Below are 16,508 nucleotides of genomic sequence, written 5' to 3'. Positions count from 1 at the left end.
AAAAAAATTAAAACAAAATTTAAGTTTCATTTAGAAATTGGTTTTCATAAGTATTAATTTTGTTTGGAATTGTTCTCATGCATTACTTTTGATGTTTTTATTGATTTTTACCAGACTGCAACAAACCTAGTAGATATAGTTGGAGTTATAATTGATAATTATCATGCCAGATCTCCTGAAGAAATACAAATGATGGCTAACTCCATGTCAGTTCTGACTAATGACACAAAACTGATGACAACTGATTCAATGGTAAAGTATAATTGTTTTGTTGGACTAACAAGTATTTTTTTCATTGATCGTAATTTCTAAAAGTGTTCCCTGTGTAATATAATCTATTAATCTGATAATTATAAGTATCAGAAAAAAATATTGAAATGTAATGTTTTCATAACTTTGAACTCTTGAAGTGTTCATTAAGTTTTTGAACTTCTTTATTTCATCTGGGCAATGTAAATGTAGCTATTTGACTAACTTTTAAGTCAATTTATGATATTAAAAATATTAGTCAAACAAATCCTTTTGTAAGGCATAATAGTTCATTATTAATATGTAAGTAAACATTATATTAATTAAAAAATGCTCTATTCAAATAATTAAGAGTCTATTGGGCTAAAATATATACACATTTTTTTAATGCAGGAGACAGCTTCAAATGCTGTACAGACTTTGTCCAGTAAAATACAAAATATGGATTCCAAATTGCCAGACTTAAATCATTGCATGGAGGGTAATTGCAAGTTACTGTTTTTTTCTTTCCCATTACTTCTTTTTTTTTTTAATCAAGTTTTGGACATCTCTTCAGAAATGAAAAGTATTATGTCTTAGTCCAAACCTCCAACAAGACAGAAGGGAATGGAAGGGTATATGCTTCCAACTTTTGACCTTTGAGACTACAGGCCAAAGCAAATAATATAAGACCAGGCAGCCACTAATGTTAAAGCTTTACTGAACTTTGTAAATTGTTATTTCAATGTAATATAGTTAGTCAAGCTAATAGCAAGAAATTATTCACGATAAGAAGAGCATGTCATTATAGAATAAAAAAAATTTTTTTATAAAAAATTTAAGTAGAAAAATTTTGAACATTATCTACTTTTTCTTAGGTGTATGGGAAGACAGTGAATAACTTTATAATTTCTGTTTTTCTTGTCTGATATTTAGAAATAACAGATGTTATCCATAATATCGTAGAGTTCCAGTCAATAGACATAAATAAGCTCTTTTCTGATATTAAACTGAAGGCTTTGGAGCAGGGACTCAGTGACTTAGAAGCTCAGAGTTTCATAGAATCAGAGACAATGAAATTTGAACTTCAAATTTATGAAAAATCTGGACAGGTAAACCTTAACTATAAAGAATGCTACCAAAACATTTTGTTGAATTTTTTAAAAAACTTTTTGTAATGTTGTAGTGTAACTGAGTTGATTTTCTGCGTGCGTCCAGCGTGTCTGAAGGTCATGGCCATTGTGTGTGTTTCATGTCCAGTGTGTGTGTGTATAGACTGCATCAGTGGTATGCTAGACGTGCTGTTTACTGTAGTCTAATTTTGTCGAATAAAGCCATGTTATTGGTATTCTAGTCATTATCATTTCATTACAAATGTTTAAAACTATTTCAATATTTTGTTTAGATTGACAGCATTGCTAGCAATATTACATCCTCATGGGATCAACTTCTGACAGTGCTGCCTAAAATGGAAGACCCTACTGGAAAGTTTAATAAAACTAAACCAAGTTATTTGATGAAAACCCAAAAGACCACTATTGCTGACGTCAAAAACTCAACAGAATACAGTCCACCTCTGGGGTTTACTTTTGATGGGCTGGATGTTGGTGAGGAGAATTTGTCTCCCATGGTTGTTAAGGTTAGTATGTGTACTTACATCCCTGCTATCAGAAGTAGCATGTGATAGTCTCCCTTTGTTGTTAAGTAAAGTTAATTTTAGAGGGTTATAATAGTCTTTTTTTTATTAATAAGTAAAGTTAGTATTTAGAGTATTTAGATAGTCTCCTTTAGCTAGAATAAGTTCATTCTGTCATTCTGATCTGTGACATGGCAATGAGCTATTGGTCTCCACTGACCGCAGGTCGCCATGTCACAGGTCAGTGTTCAGACCTACTATGAAGATTGGTCTCGATATGAAGATATATGGTTGTCAAATTACTTTTACTTGAGTCTCGTGAATTTATAATTCATTTAAAGTAATTTAGATTACTTATCTCCCTGTGACAAATGTTGAGATAGAGTATATTTTTTTATGTTTGGCTTTGCCTAGGGTAATATTTACTTGTTAATTGATATTAATTTGAAGATAATAAAATAAGGGATACTGGCACACCACAGACAAGCAAGTACAAGTACTATTCAAATTAAGGCACCTAGGAGGTGGATAAAATGCTGTCTGAGTCTGGTGAAAGGGGAGGGAGAGGTATTATCAAGGGGAGTTAATTACTCAGCTCATGCATCAACTAAGGGGGAGCCCACTTATGTTAGTATCAATGTGGAGTGTAGTCGTAGGGGCTAATGTTATGGCATGTCTAAAAAGTAGAAATAATGTAGATTATTAATGAAAGTATTAAGCACTGAGGACATCAAGTGAGACTTAATGTCATCTCTGACCTCTGTCACTCTTCCATACATGTGCTTGATATGTCTTTTGTTTGTTAAAGTATGTGACAACCTATCCGCTGTTAATTTTACATTTTGTCAACATTTTTTTGTCAAAAAAAGGAAAATATCTTTAATAAATACAATTTTTATTATCTGATATCAAATGTTTACTAGGCTGTGAAGACCAAGAATATATTTATACAAGGACAAAATTCTAAATTTATCAATGCTGACATCATTATTGGTTCTGTTGACGACAGTGATGGTAACAAATTGAATTTATCAAGTCCTAAGGTCATCCATGAGACAGAAGAAAGTAACTGTAGCATGTCAGAAGCTTTAGAAACAATAAATCCTCAATTTATTGATGGTGATGCCTCTCAAATGTTTTATCACCAATTTGAATACACGTAAGAAGCATATGTTATTGGGTTTGAACCTATTTTTTTCTCAAATGACATCAAAACTAACTACCTAAAGTATATACTAATGTTATATTATCTTTTTAGAAAAGTGAATTTCAAAATCAAACATATAATACAACTTAAAAAAAAAATATTTTCATTCAGAAATGTGTTTTTTTTTAATTGAATATCATTTGTTTTTCTTTACAGACAAGCTCATTTATTCTTCTGCTTGAAATTGCGCCCTTTCAACCCTTTGCTTGCTTACACCTTGTATTTAAGAATGGACATTGAGCCAACTGATATAGTCTATGACAAGAAGTTAGTTAAGTTAGACTAGTTTGTATTGAAGAATGGACATTGAGCCAGCTGATATAGTCTATGACAAGAAGTTCATTAAGTTAGACTAGTTTGTATTTAAGAATGGACATTGAGTCAACTGATATAGTCTATGACAACGAGTTAGTTAAGTTAGAATAGTTTGCTAATCTGAAAAGAGAAGAAAAATAAACTAGCTAAACTTTCAATAAAGCAACTTTTTTTGTTTTGTTCTTACTTTTACTTTCTGTTTTTCTTTGATTAGATTGCTTTGGCAAACTTTATTTTTTTCTTTGATTAGGTTTTTTTTCCTTTATAAATAGCAAGCTGAAGATAATTTTTTATTTTTTTTTATTTTTAGAAAGCAGTTGACCATTAATATGTTCCAACCTTGTGAAGAAATTTGTTTTCCACCAAATACATTTTCAAGAGTTGGGACTGTTTATGTTGGACTAAAGCCTTCTTTAAGTATGTCTTTGTCTTGAGCTTAAAAGTAAATTTCATTCATATGTTTTAATGACTTCAAAAATTTCACGCATGATTTTTTTTTTCTAGATGAAACAGCCCTTAGGTTAAGTACAAACATTCAAAAGAGATCAGGTAATTGTTCATAGTGTTTGATTAAGATAGCAAATTTATTGTTACTTGTTTACCTCCATTCCATTCTCTTGTTATTCTTTCACGCTGCTGATTGTACTTATGTCTATTTTGAACAGATTCTTACAATTTAAATGATGCATATTTATTTGGTGTGACAACATCTGCATGTTTCTCATGGAATGATACAATCAAAGACTGGCAAACTGATAAGTGTAAGGTAATTCAGCTAGATAGTATGGATAGCTTTAAAATTGTATGATCAGGTCATTGCTCTTTGCAAATAAAAACAGTAAAAAAAAAATCAATGTACTGTATTCTAGTTTATAGATAGCTCATACTAAAAGAATTCACTGTATATTATCTTTTTCCATTTAAATTTTTTTTTTGTCTGGACCTAGACTGCACTCTTTATGAATCGCATAATTCAACAAACTAAAATCCTTAGTCTCAATTTCAAAGTAACTTCAAATGTTCAAATGGTTATTTAATTTAAAATTGTACTGATGAGTATTTAAAATTCACCTTCACCTATCCTTTAGCCTGTTGGACCTTTGGGGCATTACACAAAATCTGATGACTGTCTTTCTCTATTTTCAATTTTTTAGTTAAATAATATTAAAATGAGCACTATTATTTACTTTGTGGTAGAAATAATAACCAAAATACGTATCTACCTTTACACATTGACAATTATTTAACTTCAATCATTTGAACATTTCCAGCTGACTAAAGAAAAAGGCAATGTGGTGTGTACCTGTGGAGATGGAAAAGAAATAATTAGTGCAGTCTCTTTTAATTTTGAACCCAATACAATTCACTTTGGTACTGTCTTCAGCAAGTTTGACATTAAAGCTCAAGGCATAGTCTTTGGTGTACTGATCACTTTGTATGTAATGTTTACCCTGACAGGATTTTGGGCTCACTATATGGACAAAAAAGGAATGCTTCAGGTAATTAGCTACTAATTATAGTATAATGTAGAGGCATAGCATACTAATGGACAGCTATGCAGGGCAGTGCTACTATTCTGTAAGTAATAAATACAGTTCGCCAAAGGAAATTATTTTGTTGCACTCAGAGGAGTATGTTTTAACAGAGTTGCCTCCCTGGGATATAGCTGATAAATGAATTTGAACGAGAAATTCAACATCCTCTTAGCTTTTAGCCAACTGCACTGGGTTTTCATAGTTACCATCAGAAAAAGTACATGTAAGTAACACATCTAAGTCCTCATGAAAAAAAAACTACTTCATATCTGGGAGTCTCCTACAACTCCTTTTTAATGAAAAAAAAGTCTGGCATGATGTCTTTTTGAAGATTCTGCTAAACAGCATTGAATAAACACACAATTTTTTCAATTGGTATTTCTCATTTTATGATATTAGTTAATTGAATCATTTTAAATTCACCTTTACCTATCCTTTTGCCTAGTGATTCCCAAACTTTTTTCTCATCAAAACATTTCGCACATTCCGAGTTTTTAGTAAATTGGTAATCATAAAACATGAAACAGAAGCACTTGAAGAGTATAATAGAATTGTGACATATAGCTCAGCCACAAGAAACTGTTCAGAATGTGACTTTTCTATCTTCTCATTTTGAAATGAATTTTTTTTCCATTGCCCTTTTCAGTTTGAAATGTATTTATTACCTAATAATACATAATGTCTTAAGTTCAGAAAATTATACTTTGTGGCTGGTTGTTCATTTAATATGGAAGATTGTTTGCGAGCAGAATTTGTATTTTTGGAAATATATATGATGAAATTACATTATCATTAAGTTCAAACAAAATAAATGCAAATAGTTTTCCATAAATATAAAAAAAAAATCTCAGTGATAAATTAGTTAATGGTTTTGCATCATTAATTATAATTAAAAAAAACAACTCTGTATTAATTATATTTCAAAAAATTTGTATACAGCAATGTTCTCGAAAAAAGAAAAAAAATCATTTTAATAAATTCTAGTAACTATTCTTTTAAACTTTATTCTTCCTAGTGGGGCGTGTTCCCATTGGTTGACAACTATTGTCATGACACATACTTCTACCTGATCACTGTCCACACTGGGCTCAGAAGGTCTGCTGGGACAAAGTCAAATGTTTACTTCTGTCTATCTGGACAAGACAACGAGTCTGGCATCAGAAAGTTATCAGATGGAATTAAAGAAGTGAGTCTTGATAGATGAAAATTTTTAAGTAAAAGTATTTTATCCTGGGCAAGTTATCTAAGTAATCTAAGTATTTTAAGTAATCTAAGTAAAGTAATCTGAGGTACTCTAAGTAATTGAAGTACTCCAATTAGTCTAAACAATCTAAGTACTTAAAATAATCTAAGCACTTAAAGTAATCTAAGTACTCAAAGTAATCTAAGTACTCTAAGTAATCTAATTAATCTAAGTACTCGAACTAATCTAAGTAAAGTAATCCAAAGTTCTCAAAGTAATCTAATATATAAATAGCAAATTGTAAGAATGTATTTTTGTATAGATGTGTGTTATTTTTAGAATTCTACATAGTGATTAAACTTGGCACATGTCTCCATTTATATCTCTTGGAATTTTTTCATTTCCATGCCTGAACTCTTGTTTTTGTAGCTTTGTTTCCATATCATTAAACCATAGGGTTCATGGTCTACCTTTGGGGTGCCTGCATTTGTTTTTATTTTTTGTCAGTATACTATTTTTGCCCCTCTTTTTTATGGCATTCTTGATAGATGACCTTTCTAAATTCTTTTTATTTCCTTTATTATAGAGATATCTTCATATTACGGGTAAATCTCCTGATTAGTGTGTGTCCTCTATTCATTTTTCTCTCCTAGTATTTAACAGATTTTCTGTTGTTTTTCATGTAAATGTGTAAATCAGAATTATTTTTTTTGTCAGACGTAGTTGTAGCCTCTGTTGTTTTTGTAGGCTTAGTATACCTAAAAAAAAATTACTTTATGTTTGAAAGTATGGTTAATCCATATATTTAAAAATGTATTTATGCTAGATTTAAAAAAAAGCAACATTTTTTTTATTTTTTAGGGTTTCCCATCTGGCAGTGTGTGCCATTTTGTCATGGCCTGTGAAGAATGTTTAGGGGATTTACAATGTATAAAAATCTGGCATGACAACTCAGGTAAAGGTAATGAGGCTACATGGTATTTGGATCAAATCGACATTGTGGACTTACAGACTGCTAAAAGGTAAGTTGAAATAAAAGACTAAAAATCTTTTACAAAACTCACTTTCTGCATTAAAGAAAAAGTTATGCTTTTGCATCTTAGACTTCTGGCTTGTGTGAATAATCGATGTGGCACTGCCTTACCAATACATTCTTCCAATTATTTTGTGTCTCAAATAGCCATTGACTACCAGTCCAACACCTGGGCTTTAGGTTTGGCTCAAATTCAACTGACAGGATATGGATCAAAGGCAATTATCTGACACATAAACCACAAAGCTTCAGAGGGGCTCCTTAATCATTGTTACTACCCACCTAGTAGAAGGAAAAATGAATCCAACCTCTCTACCTTTTTGGCTGAGCCCAATTACATCAAAGGGTTTAGGAGTCTACCTTGATAAAAAATCCTGAGCCGGTGACCCTAAGCAGACCCTGCGATACTGCTGACCCAAACAATATCAACTTTGATATTCTTTTGGAACCAACAGCATGTGACAATGGGGTGAAATGCTGTTTGGGCAACAATGACTTTAGCTAATACACTGGCTCTCTTTTCATCCTCTAAAATATGAGTCATAGTCATCAGACAATGAAGGAGGCCAATGAATGTGTTTTAAAAAAAAAAAATATTCTGTTTCTTTAGTTTACATATTTATAAAAATATAACTATACTGATAAGAATTATTTTTAAACTATTTAAAGATTAACTTATTGATAGTTATAAAAAAAAGAAAGCAGTTCTTTGAAAATGAAGTGAAACATTGTTCATCTATTTGTCCAACTTATAGCTATTTTTTTGTCTGTGGGGAATGGCTGTCACCAGAATATTCATTAGAAACATCCATAGCTGCTTCTTGTGTTGATGAACTGGAAACATTGAAGAATCTATTTTTTTCTAATACAAAAAAGCATCTCACAGATGACCATATATGGCTATCTGTTTTCATTAGACCACAGAATAGCCGGTTCAGGTATACTTTTTTATATTTTTGCTTTCTTTTTTTACTTTATTCATAAAAAGTAAGAAAAAAATGCTTTTAAGGTAAAAAAATTATAAATCAGTAATTAATTTTCATATCAAATCAAAATTTTGCTTAAAGAACTAATAAGTTTGTATTTAAAAACAGTCTAAAAAATAAGTTTTTTTTCACAGCCGAGTTGAAAGATCTCTGTGTTGCCTTGCATTCCTTTTTCTTGCCATGATAACTAGTGCTATGTTTTATACTGGAGTTCCAGATGCTAGCCGAAAACAGCCAAAAGTAGATTTTGAAATAGGACCCTTAAGATTAGGATACCAGCAGGTATATTTATTTTTAACTATATTAAATTTAATTCAAAGATATATGATATATAGGTAAAGGATTATATTTTTATAGTTTATAAATTTGATTGATAAAAATGTTTTCTAGTTTGTAAGAATAAAGTGCTACTCTCTTCTTTCATGGTTGTAGTGTTTTTAAGTATATAAATGTTTGAAAGCATCCAACCTTCTCCTAACCTACAACAAATGTCAGGCACACTTATTTAACTGGAATAAGGGACTAAAATCTCAGTCTTTACCAGGATTTGACCTCATTAGAAGACTAACATGTCTCCCCACTATGTTCAATACTTATTGCCCTTTAAAAAAAATGCACAATTTTTTCATTATGTTTTTTTTTTTGTTATAATTACAGATGTACAATTCATTTCTCTCTGCATTGATAACAGCCATCCCTATGCTGATAATAATGATGATATTTAGAAAAGCCAGAACTAAATCAGACCCACCTGTGGCAGGTTGTTTGGGAAAAAACAAAGTTACAGAAAGTAAACAGAGTCACATTGAAGGTTCATTTTGTTTTTTACCATCACCATATCATTTTTATCTAACAAATTGTAATTTAAAAAATCATGAAATGAGCAATATTTAATGTATTCATTTTTTATTTAAATAACAAAATTGTAACACGTTAATGTTTAAAAGGAATTAAAGCAAAACTTATACAGGCGACATGATATCCCGAGGATGGGTGAACTCCGCCTTTATGAGAAAAAAATAAAACCTTATTTCAAGGCTAAAAATGACGTGCCCATTTTCAAGAAAGAGCGATTGAAAAATAAAATAAAATGAAACATGGTCTTACTTTCACCACACCTTGGCTTTTGATGATAAGTTATCAGCGGCACAGTCATAATTTTTGTAATCGCACTTCTATGTCTCAAAAGATTTCCTCTACTTGCACCACATCTTGGCCTTTGAAGATAAGTTATCAGCGGCATGATCATAATTATTCTAATAGCACTTCTATCTCTCAAATGATTTTTTACTACTTCCACTAAACTTGGCCTTCAATCCGGATAATATTATGATATTACAACCCCCACATCCAATAGAAGCACTATAACTAAGTACACACCCAGATTTACAATATAATATAAGATTTCTCATTAAGAAAACAAAGTGGAAGAGGAAACACTATAAACGCATTAGTAACAAGTCATAAAATGCATTCTACAGAATCATATTTATATATAAAATATTTAATTGGGGATGAAATGACCGGGGATGAAGTGACCAGGGGATGAAATGACCGGGGATTAAGTGACCGGGGATGAAATGACCGGTCACCCCGTTTTATGCACTTATGGCACTAGTGAAGAAGGTGCACTTGTACAAATTTGCCCTAGCATGAAGAATAAGGAAAGTGTCTAGTTTTGAAACAAAAAAATTACTTTAATAAGAAACTTTTTTTTTATTTTAAAGTCATAGAATAAATACATAAATACAAATAATATAACCTTGCTGGATAAAAGTCATACAAGAAATTTGAAATTGGTTGAATTTAAAATCCTTTTAACAAATTATTTTTTTTTAATTTACAGAAATTTCAGGTAACAAGAATAAAGAGACTAATGTAAAGAAAAAATGTTGCCAATGTTCCTTGCCTTGGATGGTTAAATTAGAAAAACAGTTGGAGGCAATGGACAAAATATTATTGATTAAATCTAGTAAGTTATGAAAAACGTCAAAAAATGTATTTTATTTTATAATATTTATTACATTATTACAATTTATAGACATGGATCTAAATTATAAAAAAAAAAACTAAATAAAAAAAATATAAGTCTTAATTTTTATATCAGGCACATTTCAAACATAAATTCTCAATAGCATAAATACAATGTCAATACTACCTGTATATACTTTTCTTTTTTTTTTTTTTAATAAATCATCATCTTGTAAGGTAGCCAATGAAACAAATAAGTCTATCATCACTTTAAAGTGCCACAGCCTTAAAAAAAACTCATTGTAAATGTGGTCTGAAAATATATTTATACATTTTTTACTTGGGCAGGTGAAGTAGAGTGGTCATTACAATGATCAAGAGTCTCTAACAGTTTTGAATTTGTTTAAAAATCTTTAAGTTATTGTTTTTTCTATTTCAAAAACCTTTTCATTTTTTAAATATACAATCTAAGGTTCTGAAGATCTGAAAGGCACATGGCCCCAACCATTTCGTTACTTTGCCTGGGTTTTAGTGGTTCTGACTGTTTTAGTCTGTAGTTTCTTTGTGATACTGTACAGCATGGAGTGGGGACAAGATGTAACCAAAGAATGGCTGACTACTTTCATTCTAGCTTTTTTACAGTCTCTCTTTGTGCTGGATCCTTTTAAGGTATAGCTAAATATTTTTTACTTACATGTAATATTACTTGGATGTTACTTGTATTTAAGAAAAATTTAATCACACAATATTAAAGAAATACAACTCAAGTAATACATTTTTTTTAACTTTGAAAAGAGACTAAGTAAACTAAACAGGTTTATTTTGGAACTTCTTGTTAGATTGTTTTATATTATTTTTTCGATCCTTTGTTAAACTATAATATAGTTTAGTTATTTATTATTTAATTCTGTTTGTGTTTGATTTAAACTTATGATCACTTGCAAATGTGTAAAAGTAACTTTTCTTTAAATAAAAAAAATGTAATGTAAACTATAGTCATAGAAATGCATTCTGTATAGTCCAGTGTTAAATAGTACATACAGAGGTGACAAAATATGTAGGTCACAGATGGGTCTGCATAGCCACATGAAATCATAGAAAATAAAGAAAGTAAAGTGAAATTAATTGTCTATTTTGCTATGAGCTGTAGCTATCTTAAAGTTGATTTTTTTTGGAATAAAATGTTTTTGTTTTATTTATTTATTCTCTAGGTTTTAGTTATTTCAGTCATTCTTGCTTTGTTGGTGAAAAAAGTCAAACAGAGGAGTTTACATGAGTTAGATTTATCTCTCATTTCTGAAGTCAACAAGGAGTATGGGTTGAAAGAAAGTAAGAGCTTGAGTTGATTTGTTCAAATCATTTTGTCTCACAGCTCGTTTTATTGTTTATTGTATAATTATTAGAATAAATAAACTTCAATGAAAAGAATTAATCATCACCCAAATATTTTATTTCCATTCATTTTTTTTTTAGATCGTGACATCTCTTCTAATTTGATGGTCCAATCAGCTCCATTGTCACACTCAGTCTTAAAGATGGCGACACTGAGACGCAAAATTTATGTGATGATAAAAAATACCTTGACAGAGTTCCTTATTCATGCAATTTATCTGTTGATAGTCAGCAGTCTATGTTATACTAATCACAGCACTGACGCTTATCATTTGTATAAAGTTATTAACGACCAACTCATTACAGATACTACAGCTGGTTTTATGAATGTAATTGAATAATCACTGCTTAATTTTCTTACACATTTTATGCATAGTATGCTAATATTGAGTAAATTAAAATATTCTAATCACTGAGAGTTAGTCTTGATATTCTCATTAAGTTTTTAAAAAATTCAAAATCTAACAAGACTATTCTAATCTTTGAAATAGTTTAATTGATAAAGTAGGTCTAACTAACATTTATAACTAAATAATGTAATATTGTGCTTCCTTTTTTCTTAGATTAAATCAAGTGGAGAATATTTTGAATGGTTAACAGAAAGTCTAACACCATGGCTACTTCCAGAGTTAAATAGAAATCTTGATGAAAGTAATAAAGATAAACATTTATATACAGAAGTGAATGATATCTATCTTATGGGAGCAGCAAGAATGAGACAATTGCGTATTCAAAAAGGTTTGATGGTATTGTTTGTTTGTTGTCTTTTTTTTCTTCAAATTTTTTTATTGGCCTAATTACTGTCTGTAAACATTAATTAGTTGTTGTTTTTTTAAAGAGTTATTTATAGATTTTTGTTGTCTCCATTCAGTGAACTGTTCCTTGTTAGACAAAAAACTCAAAATCTGTATTCCAAGTTACAATTCTGGTGTTGAAGAAACTGATAGTTTCTGTTTGGGATGGAAGCCAAAACCTTGTTCTAAGTTGGAGACTTTTAAAATGTTGTCCAGTAAAGCTTGGACTTACAAATCACCACAAGAAATTTGGGGTCTTCCTATAGATGGGTCATACAGTGCTTACAGTGGAGGAGGATATGTGTCCAATTTACTTATTAATGCCAAGGTGAGATGAACTTTCTTTTTTAAAAATATCTATAGATCATTCGACATTCTTTTTTCTTGTATGACTGTGTCTAAAAAGTTTTACTGGTAGGGAAATGTTGGTTCTTTAGCATGTTCAAAAATACATGTTGCTATGAATTGTTAATTACTTATTTGTTTGGTTGTAGTCTCACATCAAAGTGTACATATAAAATGAATATGATAATTATTTGATTTAGTTTATTATAAGCTATTATATAAATTAAGACTAAAATCTATGTCTATCATGCAGTGGTCCTCAAAATCTATATCTGTATGACCTAGTTAATATACAAAAATACTCAGGAATGAATCAATTAAAGTTGTTTGACATTTCTTTTTGGGCATAGATATAACATGAATTTCATTTAAATTATGATGTTCTGATTGTTAGAAACATAGAAACTAATTATTGTAATAACAACTGAGGCCCAGTGGTGTTTCTATGAACATAAACTTAATTGTTTATTTAAGATAGAGCATAAAAAAATAAAAGGTAAAAAAAATAATGATAATCAACTCTAGTTGTAATCAACACTATTCAAAAACCACACAAAAATGTCTACTTGATTAGATTGGCTAACAGTTAAACAGAACTTGAAGCTTTAACTCAATCATCCAGAACTTGTCTTCAGTGAAGAAGTCAATCTAGAGCCTACAAGCATACATGCTTCACTTCTTAGGACATACACATATTCTTGTTCTCACTACACTGTCACAGTTAACATTCAGAGATTCTAACCACACAGACACTGGCCCTTAAGATAATAAATAGTGCACAAACAATATAGTCTAATTCTATTTCTTCTAAAATACAATGAACAAGATCTTTTTAAAAAAGATCACAGTTCACGTAGCCACTACAAGTGGATAGAATCCCAACTTACAAGGGCTAGAAATTATTTAACAATATAAGACCAACATAAGCCAACACGGTGGTCATCTGTTAACAGTCACAGGGCTACCTGACCTCTGTGTGCAAACTATAGGCCTACACTGGTCATTCCCAAAAATCAAAACCTTCAGGAGTCATTCACAACATAGGTCAATTGGAGTCATTCTGACAAAAAATCACAATCAATAAATTTACTAAAAAGATACTGAAACTTGATATGTGATCATTTCTTAGCTATTAGATCTCATAAAGTAGTTGCACTCTGTTTTAATTGATAGATTTGTCAATTTGTATGCACATTAAATGTCTTCTGTGTCATAACAGTTATAGATTGTTTATTATAGTACTGTTATGGCAAGATTAGGAATTAATTATTTTTTTTTGCAATAGAGGAAGTTTTGATTTAGAGAGAATGGCGTGACAAGTAAAAACAAGACTAGGTTTTAGACTGAACAAAATATCAGCCAACGTAAACAGACTACTTCCAGGATGCCTTTTATGAACATAGAGTTAGCTGACATTTGACCATTCTCTTCGTTACTATTAAACTTCTTGTTCAACATTCAGTACCAGCATTAACTAACCTTAAAGAGAAATCATGCACTGACCACATTGCTACACTACGTATTATCATAGAACAATCTATCGAGTGGCAATCTCCTCTGTACATGACCTTTGTTGATTTTGAGAAAGCCTTCGACAGTATTGACAGAGACGAAATCTGGAGACTGATGAATCACTACGGAATTCCAATGAAATTCACCAATATCATTAAACAGTTATATGATGACTCATCATGCCACATAATACACAATGGTAAGCTGACCAACCCTTTTCAAGTAAAAACAGGAGTAAGATAGGGATGTATGCTTTGGCCCTTGATATTTTTGCTGGTGATCGATTGGGTCATGAGACAGACAGTCTTAGATAATAAAAGCGGCATACAATGGACACTAACACAACATTTAGAGGACCTGGATTTCGCCGATGACATCTGCCTCCTCTCCCATACACAACAAAATGCTCAGGCCAAACTGACCAGACTCTCAGAAATAGCAAAAAAGATTGGAATTCTAATCAACAAAAAGAAAACTGAAGTTATGAGGATCAACAACAGACAAGAGAACCCAATCATGCTACAGGGAGAGAATATCCTTGATACGGACCACTTCACATATCTGGGAAGTAGAGTTGGTAAAGACGGCGGAGCTGATGATGATATACTAATTCGGATCAATAAAGCTAGGTTTGCCTTTTCAACTCTTCAAACTATCTGGCGCTCTAAGGCATTATCTCTACACAACAAGATAAGAATCTATAATACAAACGTAAAGTCTGTCCTTCTATACGGTTCAGAAACTTGGAGAGTCATTAAACAAATATGGAAAAGCTCCAGACCTTTGTTAACAGATGCCTACGCCAGATATTAGGAATTAGGTGGCCAAAAATTATAACTACTATCGATTTGTGGGAGAGAACTAGACAAAAGCTCATAGCCCAAGACATCACAAAACGAAAATGGAGCTGGATAGGAATCACCCTGCGAAAACCAGCTATCAATGTTGCAAGGCAGGCACTTGACTGGAACCCACAAGGAAAGAGGAAAGTGGGCAGACCCAAGCAAACCTGGAAGAGGTCAGTCATCAGTGAAGCTGAGGGTACTGGAATGACATGGGAGCAAATGAAGAAAGCTGCTCAGAACCGAGTTCTGTGGAGAGGTGTGGTTGCGGCCCTATGCTCCCCTGGGAGTGCATAGGATTAAGTAAGTAAGTAAGTAAGTTAACTAACTTATATTGATTGTTCGGCCTTTCCCCTGTGTTATTGGATTTCAATGAGTGTTACCTCCATTTTGTTATTTGCATAAGGCACAGCGGAAGCACCTAACAGTACCCAACTCAATAATACTGATACTGTTAACTGGAATGTTAAATAAGGTTGTCTAAAAAAACACAAAGGAAAAGTCCATTCATTATCACAAGCTTTAGGCTTTAAAAAAATGAAAATGTTTTATTTTTTAAATATCATATTCTTTTAATTTTGAATCATTTATTATAATTCAGCTGACTTGGGCTCTCATAAAAGAATTAAAAGAACAAGCTTGGATTGATCAACAAACTAGAGCTGTGTTCTTGGAGTTTACAGTTTACTGTCCTAACATCAACCACTTTGCTGTTGTTATTCTTCTAGCAGAGTTTACAGAAATAGGAGGAATTGTTCCATTTGTTAAGTAAGTGGACGTCCATTATTCTCAAATTCATTTGCATATTTATCTTATAAACATAGAAGGCAGGCAGCATAAATAATGTCATATTACTCATAGAGAAACTGCAAAAAAAAATAAATAATAAAATAATAATTTAAAAAAGAGGATCGTGGTTAATTCTTACACCTGATGAGTTCTTCCTGTTTTTTTTTAAACAGCTTATCTATTAAAGCAACTTCTTTGTGCTTTGCGAGACGTAATAAGCTATACATAAGTTAATAATTCTAATTTTATGTGTTGTACTTTTTTTTTTGTTTTCAGTGTGTATCCATTCACTGTCCACAACCCCTCAGGTCATCTTGGAACTTATGTCCAACTGTGTCAAATCACTGGGATAGTCTTAACAATACTTGGTGTCATGTATGTTGTCTTTATAGTTGGCAAGAAAAAATTGTCTGCATTTAAAGATATTTGGTTTCTACTGGATATGACTGCTGTCATCTTAGCATTGTGTGCTGTCATTATGTTCTTGTAAGTTGCAGAAAAACTTATTATCTTTTTCTTTTTGCATACATGTATAAGAAATATAAATAGTTATTTTTAATGAATTAATATAAATAGTTTAACATGACTTAAACATAAAATATTGTGAAATGTTATGAATGACCTCAGTACTGGACACAACAGAAGGAATCAACAGAAGCTCCAGAAGATGAAAATTGATGAAAATTGATTGGGACCAGTGTAATTGAAAGGCTGATCATGTCCTTCAAATTAGCATTCTC

General features: G+C 31.2%; 1 protein-coding gene across 1 annotated transcript in view; it reads left to right on the top strand.

Annotated features, from left to right (window-relative positions):
• LOC106072511 (polycystin family receptor for egg jelly-like) overlaps positions 1-16,508 on the top strand; it is a 35,400-nt gene that overhangs the window by 14,232 nt on the left and 4,660 nt on the right. The window contains exons 12-34 of the mRNA XM_056021088.1: positions 115-252; positions 643-730; positions 1,165-1,340; positions 1,634-1,867; positions 2,788-3,023; positions 3,228-3,338; positions 3,697-3,803; positions 3,891-3,935; positions 4,052-4,152; positions 4,658-4,885; positions 5,937-6,107; positions 6,966-7,126; positions 7,893-8,075; positions 8,258-8,405; positions 8,781-8,934; positions 9,970-10,095; positions 10,567-10,763; positions 11,306-11,423; positions 11,568-11,815; positions 12,050-12,224; positions 12,358-12,608; positions 15,581-15,747; positions 16,045-16,254. Of these exons, the coding sequence (XP_055877063.1) occupies positions 115-252; positions 643-730; positions 1,165-1,340; positions 1,634-1,867; positions 2,788-3,023; positions 3,228-3,338; positions 3,697-3,803; positions 3,891-3,935; positions 4,052-4,152; positions 4,658-4,885; positions 5,937-6,107; positions 6,966-7,126; positions 7,893-8,075; positions 8,258-8,405; positions 8,781-8,934; positions 9,970-10,095; positions 10,567-10,763; positions 11,306-11,423; positions 11,568-11,815; positions 12,050-12,224; positions 12,358-12,608; positions 15,581-15,747; positions 16,045-16,254 (3,773 nt within the window). The remainder of the gene's footprint in view (positions 1-114; positions 253-642; positions 731-1,164; positions 1,341-1,633; positions 1,868-2,787; positions 3,024-3,227; positions 3,339-3,696; positions 3,804-3,890; positions 3,936-4,051; positions 4,153-4,657; positions 4,886-5,936; positions 6,108-6,965; positions 7,127-7,892; positions 8,076-8,257; positions 8,406-8,780; positions 8,935-9,969; positions 10,096-10,566; positions 10,764-11,305; positions 11,424-11,567; positions 11,816-12,049; positions 12,225-12,357; positions 12,609-15,580; positions 15,748-16,044; positions 16,255-16,508) is intronic.

This window comes from Biomphalaria glabrata, chromosome 2, assembly GCF_947242115.1.
Source record: "Biomphalaria glabrata chromosome 2, xgBioGlab47.1, whole genome shotgun sequence".
Taxonomy (NCBI): Eukaryota; Metazoa; Mollusca; class Gastropoda; family Planorbidae; genus Biomphalaria; species Biomphalaria glabrata.
Note: the sequence above shows the minus strand (reverse complement) of the source record. Positions and strands in the feature narration are given on the sequence as shown.